This window comes from Hakea prostrata, chromosome 10, assembly GCF_041222555.1.
Source record: "Hakea prostrata isolate BN-2017 chromosome 10, UWA_Hpros_2, whole genome shotgun sequence".
Classification (NCBI taxonomy): Eukaryota; Viridiplantae; Streptophyta; class Magnoliopsida; order Proteales; family Proteaceae; genus Hakea; species Hakea prostrata.
Window position 1 is genome coordinate 19,308,775 of NC_142609.1, and position 12,454 is coordinate 19,321,228.

Genomic DNA, 12,454 nt, shown 5'->3' on the forward strand with positions numbered 1-12,454 from the left:
GACAACACCTTCATTTTAGGCCAATGGAACAACACATTACAAACCCAAATGTGAATTCTTTTTGTAAGACTGTGGATACAAGCTAAATGTAGGGAATTCACATGCTTTGTGTTTTATTTTTGTCTTCTCTGTTTAAGCCGTTGAAAGTAAATCTTCATAACCTGGTTTCACCTTTTCATGGTTGTCTTTTTTGTTCAGTTATTAATTTATTTCTCTAAGTGGGACATCTTTTTGAAAGAAGTTAAGGAGGCAAAGATGACTTCATTGATTTGCACTGATTTTTCATGGTTTGTCTTTATTTCTCCAAACTGTTTTCCTATTAGTTTCGGCTCTTCAGAGTATTTGCACTGGTTTGTCCCTACTTTTTAGATCTGTTTTCTCATCTTCTTGTTTGTTTACCATCCTTCTAAATACTGTTTTGAATGAAGCTGTGTATCTCATTTACAAATATCTTTATTCTTGGTAGTTGTCAATCATTGGAAAGGGTGCGCTGCATCACCCAAGATACTGATCAGTAGAGAAAGGGGGGAGAGGATTCTATTGAAGTGAACAGTGATACATTTGTAGCGGATTTTTATCCGTTCCTGTTTCAACATCCTCCAGTTGCATCCAGTCCACCATTGGATGATTGACAACTGTCTTACTCTTATCCTAAGGTCAGTATTTCTCCCATCCTTAACCATCCATTTCGTCTCCCGTCCTTTCTCTGCCACCGACCATGGCCTTCCACCCGAGGCAAAGAACACTGATGTTCTTCATACCCACTTACATTTTGTTTGTCTCTTCAATGCATCTCTTTCTCTCAAACCTTCCTTCACCCAACTCATCTCGGAATTTCCCCCTCTCTGCATCATCGCAGACATGATTTTCACCTGGACCGTCGAGGTCGCTAATCAATTCGGAGTCTTCCATTCAATCTTCAGCGGTAGTGGTGCCTACAAGTTGGCCCTTTACTACTCTGCCCAGTTACACCTCCCTCACTGCAACACCGATTCTGACAAGTTCTCACTTCTTGACCTCCCTGAAATTTCCCCGATTCACCGAACCTAGGTCCTCGACGGCGTCAAATACGCTAATGGTGCCGATGCATGGTCTGTATTCATCAAACGATAGCTTCGATTGTGGTTGTCTTCTGATGGGCTCTTATTCAACACAGTAGAGAGCTTAGATCAAACTGGTTTGAGCTATTTCAGGGGGAAAGAATCGCTGAATAGGAAAGTGAAAACTCAGAGGGATAAAATCTAAGTCTGGATTTACCAAATTCCTACTAGGAAATCTCAATGATGAAGCAGCCATCAAGCACCGCCATCTCTACAATTTCATCCGAGTAACTGTAAATGGTGAAATCCTCAAGTAATCTATCTCGTGTCCCCAATTACATTAAAATAAAAAATAAAAAAAGGAAAATAATTTTGGGTTTCCTTCTCAGATTGGAATTTCTTCCTTCTCATCTATTCCCTTAAATTTTCCACCCTTAGGTGCCAACTTCCAATCAATTTGACTTTCCAATTGAACCTCTTCGTCGAACTTTTTGTCACACTTGGAACTTGTAGCCCCTTCAAAAGGGATAGAATCTTGCTTTCAATGTTGCAAAAATTTTAATAATGAAAATTTGGTTTAGGAAGTGGTAGGAAATAGGTTTTGAAAACTGAAGAAAATTTTCTCAAAAATGGAGACTGGGTCATTGTGGCAGAGATGGGATCTTGGAAGAAGGGGAATGAGAAAAATTTTGAAAATAGTTTGCTACTACTATGAACAAAGAGAGAAGATGAAAGAATGTATATCCAAAGGCTAAAAAGGGTAGGAAATGAGATAGCAAGTGATGCCGGTATGCTACCGCCGCCAGAGCCGAAGATGGAGAATAGGTTTGAAGGATGATAGTTAAGAATGGGAGAAATATTGACCTTAGGATAAAAATAAGACAGTTGTCAACCATCCAATGGTGGACTGATGCAACTGGAGGATGTTGAAACAGGAGCGGATAAAAATCCGTTTGTAGCTTTCATAGCAGTTCAGGGCCCAATTGAGTAAGGTAAATAGAATTTGTATTCATTGCATTCAGGAGGCAGTGGTGGAAGGCGATTGGAAACTAATGAGATTCGGGAGAAAGGGTCCTACGATTTTCCACCTTATGTTTGTTGATGATGTTCTCCTCTTTGCTGAAGCTTCTAAGAATCAAGTAGAGGTGATTAAAGGGTGCCTTGAGAGATTTTGTGTTTCTTCAGGCAGCAAAGTGAGTGTTGAAAAGACGAGGATTGTTTTTCTCTAAAAGCATGGGCTCTGTGCTTGCTAAGGAAATCACCCTTGCTAGTGGATTTATGGAGACTAAGGAGATTGGAAAATATCTAGGTGTTCCTATATGGAGTGGAAGAATTAAGAAGAGGGATTATGATTCAATTGTATCAAAGGTGAAAGCAAGATTGACAGGTTGGAACACTAGCTGCCTTTCTCTAGTGGGGCGTATGACATTAGCCAGGTCAGTCTTGATGACTATCCCTATTTACACCATGCAATCCTGTTTGATTCCTCGAGGTATTTTACAGGAAGTGGAGAGAGTCACTCGTGGTTGTATTTTGGGAGAGTATGGATTTGTTAGAAAGGCTCACTTGGTTAGTTGGGATGTGGTTAGCCAACCCAAGATGAAGGGTGGACTAGGATTTAGAAAGCTGGCTCTAGTAAATGATGCTTTCATGATGAAGGTGGCTTTGGGCGTCTGTTCTTAAAGCTAAGTATAGATCCTCTAGAAGGAAGGGAGTTTTTACAGTTTCGGCCCTAGATTCCCCTTTGTGGAGAGCAGTTTATAAAGTGGCTCCATTGGTTGTTTCAAACTGCAGCTATATTTTGGGTGATGGCACCTCTATCTATTTTTGGCTTGATGATTGGTTGGGGATGGGATGCAATCTTGAGGAGGCTACAGTTCAACAAGTCCCTAATAATTTGAAATGGGAGGTAGTGGCAAAGTTTGTCAATTCGAAGGGTGAATGGAGGAGGGAGATTCTTGATAACTATCTTGATGCTCAATCAATGGAGAGGATTTCTGCTACTATTCCTCCTTCGGTGATTGGAGGTTGTGATGTGGTTGCTTGGAAGCCAACGGAGGATGGCGTTTTTACCCTTCAGTCAGCTTATGATATCCTAGCGGGAGATGGCCAAGTGGTGAGAAGTGTGGGAGATGATCGACTATGGGAAGTTGTTTAGACGCTTCAAAGTGCCTATAAGGATTTCCTATTTCCTTTGGTTAGTGATTCATAGTAGGCTCCTAACTAAAACTTGGTTAAAATACTTGCATCTTTCTTCACATGAGAAGTGTAGTTTTTGCATGGTTGGTGTTGAAGATACTCTACATGTTTTAAGAGATTGTGGTTTTGCTAAAGCTATGTGGTGGGAGATGTTATGGGAGGCACAAAGGGGGGGGGGGTTCAGTGTTAATTTTGAGGAATGGATTACTCTCAATCTTGTTGGTGCGATGACACGAGCAAAAGATGGTTGGGATCGTCTTTTTGCTTGCACAGTGTCCTTGCTCTGGTTTTGGAGGAATAAAGACATGCATGAGCATGACTTTATTAGGCCGGTTAATGGGCAAAGGTCGTCTTTAGATTATGGGGTATCTGTGATGGAGGCTTGGGACATATGCTCTCGGACTATAGAGATCAAAGGTGTTGTTGTGAAAGGGAGGTGGCGTCCACCACTAGCTGGGTGGATAAAATTAAATGTCGATGCTGCTATGAGTAAGAGGGCAAGCAACAGAATGGTGGGAGGTGTTTTCCGTAATTCGCAAGGTCAATTCATGGGAGGGTTTGCTAGACAGGTACCCTCTGGGAGTGTTCTTGAGTTGGAGTTAAGAGTTATTTGGGTTGGCCTATGTGTGGCTAAGGAAATGAGTTTCATGCATCTTCATTTGGAGTTGGACTCCTTGAAGTCTGTGAATCTTTTGGACTCTGGATGCGTGGATCAAGGTAGATTTGACAGGCTAATAGATGAGAGATAGGCTTGGTGCTTGATGGTGTGGATTGCATTAGGTGTTGTCACATGGGATGTGACACAAATAAGGCTGCCGATTGGATGTCTAAAATGACACTTAGTCCTGAGTGTTTTTCAATATTCATTCAGATGCTCCCTCAGATTTGGAGGAAATTCTCATTGCATATCGTATTTCTTGTCATTCTTAGTGCTCTTCTTGGGCCATTGACCCTGTTTAATGTGACAACTGCTGATTTAAGGTGAGGCATCTTAACCAAGTTAACTGCATTTAAACTGAAACTTTAAAGTTATAGATCATAACCCCATAATGGAACCCTGGCAAAACCAGTTAATGAACACCTAATACAATAAATAAGGAAAGAATATTATTGAAACTGAATCTAGAGGAAGAGCAGCACTAGACAAGAAATGGGTCAGATCTCTCAAACCCAAATCTAGTGACAAACTTAGAAATTTTTTCTAGCATGGTGGCGTCTTTTAAATTTTTTACCTGAATCAATAAGAATAGAAAGAATTCAAAGTGAATTTTGGGGGCTGAAAGTGCCACCGGAAACAGGCCAATGCAGATAAGGTTTTGAGTCTCAAACAGAAAAATGGGGGAAAGAAATAAGATTCAACATGAACAAACATAGAGGTAAGAGTAATTGAGAAGAACAGATGTCTAGGAGCCTTGGTCAGCTCTTAGTGTCACCGCCATCAATTTCCCCCACCTCTTCCCCCTCCCATGCATCGGGTTACCTGGACACCATTACAGCTGTGTAGAGATAGGGGAACAAATCTTAGTCAAACAGGTAGGAAGAAGAAGGAACCAAGTATGGTCTTAACAGTCAGAGCATGCAACCATGAGAATACTCAGTACTTCAAAGAGTATGCAACCATGAGAAAACTAAGTATTTCATAAAATCATCTATTCAACGGATTACCCCCCCCCCCCCCCCCCCCCCCTTTGCTAAACCCTCTGCTTGTAGGCGTGAAGAAGCTCTAATCTGCTTTGCCAAGCAAAGTATTGGCATGGTTGCAGAGTTTCAGATAATGACCCCCCCCCCCAAAAGACATTTGTCTGCTACCCATGAAACATCTGAATTTATCTTCAGAGTACCTATTGATGGAAGTTGCCATCTCTGCTCGACTTTGTCAGCTATTGAAAGGGATCTTTGTAATGGATTGCTGGTATTTGGCTTGCCATTAACTACCCAGAATTCTTCAAAAGCTCGCCTTGCCATCTCACAGGCCATTTGTGGAGTCCATTAATTATTCCCCTCCTGGCATATACTCATTTTTTGCAGCCAAATTTACCAACAGAGATAGGTGCAAAGGGTCGTTACCCACATATTCTCCTTGCTCTGATTTAGAAGCTTGATCTAATCTTGTATCAGATGGTTAAAAACTGATACCAAGTTAGAATTTCGTTTGAGAGAGAATTCTTCCACACTCAGATTAGTGAGTAGGAGATGTATATTAATATTATATGAATTACAATTCAAATATTTGAATTCAAATATTTGAGTTTGAACTACAACTTGTTTACAATCAAACTCTACAATTTATTGATCGGTTGGAGATAAGATCAATCTAGGATAGAGCTAGTTACGGTGGATTTTAATTTGAATTTGAATCCAGAGACTTATCCTTTACAGTTGTTAATTTGTTTGTAATTATTTTTCTCTTGAATGATATCTATTCTAGTACTTACAAAACTTCTCTTTTTACTTTTTTTTTTTTTAATTACCAAATTTGATCTTCTTTTCTTTTTTATATATTGCCTTCCCAAGCCCAACTAACCTTTTGCTAAAATGATAGTGATAGTGATAAGTACTTAGTCGAAGTAAAGTAAAAATTTATTGGCTCTCCATTACAAACATGGCAACTCTCATTGGAGAGACAATAAGTGGGATGTGTTCAAAGCTACAAAATGATAGCCAAAATGATCTCATCAAAAAAATTAAGTAGAATGTATTTTAAAAGTGATTGACAAGGCTTGAACATTCCAAATATGACCCTATAATTACGGTAGCCAGAATGGTCTCACCAATCAAGATTAAGTAGGGTGTACTCTTTGGCGAGCACAATAGGAATTATCCCTTGTGGTAGTGCTGTCTGAAAAATTTCCATAGGACAAATATTTATGGTCACTTATTGATGTCAATGCGTTGATGTCAATGCAACTGTTTGTGATGTTTCTAATAGTCATAAGAAAGGTATGAGTTTCAGGATTTCTATCAGAATTGCTGATTCATCGACGGGAGAAACGTAAATATTTAGAATGTCTACTTATTCAAAATTTGGATTCATCTTTGCTTCAGTCTGAGCATTTAATGTGCAGGAGGACTGTCATGCGGTATATCTTGGTCCGTTGGGTCAATATATTGATCGAGATTAAAACGTTTGAAATTTTGCTCTTTTGTAAATGCACATGACTGAATCAATTTCGGATCATGAATGATTATGATCCATTTGAATTGAAAACTTAAAACCTTGAAATTTAATATATGATAATTTTAGAAAATTTTTAACATATATGACTACATCAGTAAAACAGCTACCACATTAGTATTACGCTTAAACAATGTTTCTTCCAACGGCCACATAGAGGGATTTTTGTTCGCGGCAGAGCGAACATCGTCCGCCCACTGCCGCGAACGCGAAACGTGTTCGAATTTAATCTAACGGTTAAAAACTCAAATGTGGGGACGTAATCGTAAATTTGAAGTTTGTTTTACATGTGAGGTTTTAAAGTTTTTAAATTTACAATCAAACCCCTCAAAATCGATGAAACCATTCTCAATCAGACTTAGGGAACCCTATTTTCGTTGAATCAAGAAAACGTTGTGATAAACCCTCCTTCTCCGGCGACGGCGACAGCAACGACATCAAGGGTAGCTGCTTTTCCTAAACCAAACAACACAGCACCTACTCTAAGGTAAAAGCCCACTCTTGATCAGATTTAGGAAACCCTATTTCGTTGAAGCAAACCATTGCTGTGATAAACCAAAGAGATTTATCGTTTTGGTGCTATCTGTATCTGGTATTTCCGACACAGAACTTGAAACAACCTTTTATTGCTTGAAAGACCAGAGGATATCTTTTCTACTTTACAGGTTGAGCAGTTGGAGCAAGAGGTAACTGAACTACGGCAGACCCTTACAGATAAGCATGAACAAGAACGTGTGATGCTTCAGGTATTGATCGTTCATCTATCTGTTGTCCCTTCTATACAATGTTGCGTATTGCAAGGAATGCATTTCTGTGCTTGTTTGTTCAAAAAACTTGTAGCTGGTTTGCTAATCTAGTTTCCTTACAAATGGGAATTATGCAGAATTAGTTGCACATGACTAAAGCTAAAACTCTCTTTTGTTATAGTCTTATTGCCTGATTGGCTTTGGTGATGGGTTTGATTTTCGAAAGAACCTCTTAATGAAAATAGGGGGTAAGGTTGAGCACGTAGACCCTGCAGTGGCAGAATCCTGGTGCACCACCCGGTATATGCCTAATTTGCTTTGGATATAATGGTAGAACTTGCTGTAATTTACGTTTCCCCATCCTTCTTTTTTTGTTTTTATATTAATAGGTGAAGACTGAAATGGTGGAAGAATTAATTTATTCAAACCAATCCAGCATTTCTCAAAAAGCATCCCTATTTAATGGACATATCAAACCTTCTATTGGATTTTGTTAGAACTTTCAAATATAAAGTAAATGTTTTTTTAATAAATTATAAAGAAGTAGTGGAATGCTTACATATAAAAAATCCCAGACATCAGGGACCCCCTATCTTTGTTTTAAACTTAACTATCTAATAGGTATCCTTTTTCCCAGATGAATGTAGCAAGATAATTTGGTGGGGGCGGCCTTGATGCAATGGTCGGTGGGCCTTCGTTGTAGCCTGAGGTCGGGGCATCAAAACAGTCTTTCAGCAAAAAATTGCTGTGGTAAGGCTATGTAGGAAAACTGCCGCGCTTGGGCTTTGCTTGTGTGGAAGCCTTTGGCACTGGATTTGCCCGCAGCAAGATGAGTACATAACTTGGTATCCTGTTTGTACAAGAAATTACATAGCGAACAGTGGAGAAAAATAAGTAAGGAAATGTAATTCTGTTTCCACTTTGGAAAAGGTTGTGGCCAAAACAGATGATCCCTCTTATGTTTATGTTTATATTTCTCTTCTTATCATTTCCAAAATCTTTACATAGAACTTTAAAATTTCCTCAGATTCATTTCTTGGTTTCCTCCAATCTTTTAATCATGTCAACGGTAAGTAATCATCATTATTTTTTTGATGTTCTTATAATATACATTTGGGATAAAAAGGAAAACATAAAATGGTATATGGTTAACACCAGGGTAAATGAATTCTTAGTTTGCTAGAGACAAAAATCATACCATAGGAATGTTGTTTTTTTTATCCAATTCTCATGAAATACATGTTTGCCAAGTTTCATTAGTAAAGGTCTCAGTCGTTGTATAATCATACTTCTTGCATTTTTTTTTTTTAAAGTTCTTGTGCATTTCAACTCCCATGTTGTATTTGTGGGGTTATGTTAGCTTTATTCTATTCTATGATTCATTTTTAATTTCAATATTAGAGTTAGTTATTATCAATTTTTAATAATGGTTTGGCATTAACTTGTTTCAATGGATTTGAGAATTTACTTGATTTAATTTCTTGTTAATATGCTAGAATCTAAAAACAAACACATGATACTAATCCTCTATGAATTGTGAGCTTTTTCTTTTCTTTATTTATTTATTTTTAATTGTGAACTTGTTTGACTAACATAGAATTATCATTGATATGTGATCTTACCCATATAGGAAGAAGATAATAAAATTATATAAAACCTTGATGATGGATATGACGTAGAGTTTTTTTTTTTTTTTTGGTGAATTAACATGGATTTGGTAGGTTTTGTTTTGGTTTTCAGATATATGTTGTGATGTTTTTTTTTCTAGCCATAATAATTGTAGTCATATTCATTCCAGAATGGATATAGTTGATCAAAGTAAGCCTAAGATTGGCATGCAATTTGATTATGAAGAGGATGCATATCATTTCTACAATATGTATGGTTGCACACTGGGATTTAGCATTCGGAGACAATATGCACACAAGAGCAAACGAGATAGTTTGAAGATAACATCTAGGAGGTTTACTTGTTCTAAAAGTGGTTGCAGGGGAAAAGATAAGCATGACGGGCCCACAATTAAAAACCCTAGAGCAGAGACAAAAACCAAATGTGAGGCTCAAATGTGAATCAAGCTTTTGGAAAATAGTAAATATGAATGTTATGATTTTGTTGAAGCTCAGAATCACGAGTTGCACACCTCAAACACCGCTCACTTTATGCGGTCGCAACGAAAAATCTCAGATGTGCAGGCCCTTGAAATTGAGTTGGCGGATGAATCTAGAATTAAAACCAAGAATATGATTCAATATATGGGTGCACAAGTCGGCGGAAGTCATAACCTTGGGTACACAATTGTAGATCACTATAATTATTTGAACGTCAAACGACGTAAGGGGCAATTAGGTTATGGTGAAGTAGGGTGTATGCTTCGATATTTTCAAAATCAAGTTAAGCGTAATGAAGGATTTACCTATGAGGTGCAATTGGACATGGATGAACTAATTACAAATATATTTTGGGCTGATGCAAAAATGGTAATCGATTATGCAATCTTTGGTGATGTTGTTACATTTGACACAACATTTTGTACAAACAAGGAAAACAGACCTTTTGGTGTTTTCACTGGGTTTAATCATCATAAAGGAACAATTATATTTGGAGCAACACTTTTGTTTGATGAGACAACAGAATCGTTCAAATGGTTATTCAATACTTTCTTGGAGACTCACAAAAATAAAGAACCCAAAACAATTTTTACAAATCAAGATGCCGCCATGTCGAAGGCAATCTCTGAGGTTTTTACTGGATCACATCATGGTTTGTGTACTTGGCATCTGATGCAAAATGCAATGAAGCATTTAGGAAACTCAGTGGTACCACATGTGCAGCAGTGTATGAATGAGTATGAGGATGAAGTAAATTTTGAGATTGCATGGGCAAACTTCTTTGGCACTAAGTATGTGGTTGGAGATGGCTCATGGTTGGATCGTGCTTATAAACTGAAGCACAAATGGGTGAGATGTTACATGAAGTATACGTCCACAGGAGGAATGCGAAGTACACAGATGAGTGAAAACTTAAATGCTGACATGAAAGATTATACTAAGTGTACCATGGACGTTGAAAGTTTCTTGAATCGCTTTGTAATGGTTGTTCAATCAAAGTGTGAAAATGAATTGAAAGCTGAATTTGATACAAGAAACAAGAGTCCAAGGAACAACCATATGCACTCACATATTGTGTGTCAAGCAGCACTAGTGTACACTCCCAACATCTTTAATCTCTTTCAATCTGAGTATGATTGGATGCATATGTGCCAAATAAAGCATCGGGATGAAAATATAGAATGCCATGAATATGTGGTTGGTCTATGGAAGTCAGATAAGGAGTATCATGTTAAATGCAATCCAAATAATTTTGTTATTGAATGTAGTTGTAAGAAGCTTGAGTCATATGGCATTCTATGTTATCATGCTTTGAAGGTGTTTGAAATTCTTGATATCAAGAATATTCCTGATGCATACATCTTGAATCGATGGACACGTGCAACTAGAAGTCTATCAATAGAATATGACAAGGGCAAGCAAGTTGAAGAGGATATAAGCATGGATGAGCCAAAACGATATAGTTTCCTTTGTTGTGCCTTGGTGAATATTGCATCACAAGCATTTAGATCTATAGAGGGGTTTGAATATGTGAAGAATTTTTATTTTTTATACGTGTAAGCATTTAAACACTCTTGTAATGCCTACCACTACTAATCCTCCTGAAGACGAGCCAAGTGATTATTTCAATATGAATATTGGTAAAGGCTTGAAACAAAAAAAAAAAAGAAAAAAGGAAGAAACTAGAGAGGTCCAATAGCACAATCACTAGAAGAACTAAAAATGCTTTGGAAAAAAGGAAAAAAAGCAATCAAGGTACAAAAAGGCAACATATTCCCTCATGTGTGATCAATCAACCAAATGATGTTCTTATGGTAATTTCTAACATTCAAACAATTCATGCTAATGTTATGATTTTATTTTTCTTTCTTCTTATTAGTTAACATCTTGTCATTTTATAGGCACAAGGAACTCATAATTCTCTACAACCTACTATACACCTGTCCAAACTTCTTTGGCTCAGGTATTGGTAATATACTATATTTAGTTAATATAATTATATTAAGTGATACATTGATTTTTCATTCTAAATTCTCAACTTCGTAGGTGGATAGTCTTTCCTCTCAACTTATTGATCATGGGAGCCAAACTTCTTTAGCTCAGGTATTGGTAATATACTATCTTTAGTTAATATAATTATATTAAGTGATATCATTAATGTTTCATTCTAAACTCTCAACTTTATAGGTGAATAGCCTTTCCTCCCAACTTATTGATCATGGGAGTAGGGGATACTCTTTCTCCATTGCAGGTAAAGTATCCATGTATTTTATATTCCTAACTTGTTTATTATTATATTAATATTTTATGAATTTGATTGTGCAGATAATCACTAAGTGATGCTTTTGCTGCTGTTGTGGAATAGAAAGTTATTTAGTATAAACTTAATTCATTATTGACTACGTTGTCTATTGTATTCCTTTTTTTTTTTCTCTCTCTTTTTTTTTTTTTTTTTTTTTTTTTTTTTTTTTTTTGTGAATGGAATATGGAGTTGTTTATCATATGCTACTCCATCTGGTAGATGCTTCGTTAAAGATATTTGATATATTATTGTAAATACTTATGATGAGAAAAAAACTAATTGATCATCACAGGTTACAAATGTCGTCATTTTTAGGGGAAATGCTACCCAATTTTTTGAAAAATTTGTTGTCCAAGTTTTAATCCATAGCGTATTTATGATACACAAATGAATAATTGGGAGAAGCAAGTTGGTTCTAGAATTGGATTCAAATCAATGCTTTTAAGCAAGCCAATGATTTTCCCTAGAACATATAGAATATAAAGTGTCAATCGGTTTTGGTTCCAAGTTCAATTTTAAATAGTGATAATAGAATTCAAATCTAATATATCATCATCAAAGGAAACTTCCTGAAATGGACGAAAGAGTTGCAATAAAATACAGGCGGTTTTGGTGCTATGTAACTATAATTTCAAATTCGTTGAGATAAATTTTCTATTGGCATGAAACGTTCAAAGAATGGTGTGATGTCAGGTTGGTTGCTATTTTTTCCAAATTGGCTAATTGCTGTAGACATTTTATTTTCCCCAAATTTGCATGTCCATGAAACGATATTTTCGCACAAGGGTTTGAAAGAGCTAACTAAACTTGAAATCTTGCTTCAATGTTGTTCAATTATTGAAGAAAAAACAAACAACTGAGTCTTAGGATTAGGATTTGAAGAA

General features: G+C 36.9%; 1 protein-coding gene across 1 annotated transcript; it reads left to right on the forward strand.

Annotated features, from left to right (window-relative positions):
* Nucleotides 1-9,319: 9,319 nt before the first annotated feature.
* On the forward strand, nucleotides 9,320-11,604 carry LOC149002246 (protein FAR1-RELATED SEQUENCE 5-like). Its single transcript, XM_089138674.1, has 4 exons — nucleotides 9,320-10,750; nucleotides 11,315-11,371; nucleotides 11,456-11,519; nucleotides 11,594-11,604. Exons 1-4 carry the CDS (start codon nucleotides 9,320-9,322, stop codon nucleotides 11,602-11,604), a joined length of 1,563 nt encoding a protein of 520 aa, XP_088994800.1.
* Nucleotides 11,605-12,454: the final 850 nt, after the last annotated feature.

Coding starts and splice junctions, on each gene's coding strand:
- LOC149002246 (XM_089138674.1), top strand. CDS start 9,320: ATGCGGTCGCAACGAAAAATCTCAGATGTGCAGGCCCTTGAAATTGAG. Junction 10,751..11,314: donor GTTTCCTTTGTTGTGCCTTG/GTGAATATTGCA, acceptor TCAACTTCGTAG/GTGGATAGTCTTTCCTCTCA. Junction 11,372..11,455: donor GCCAAACTTCTTTAGCTCAG/GTATTGGTAATA, acceptor TCAACTTTATAG/GTGAATAGCCTTTCCTCCCA.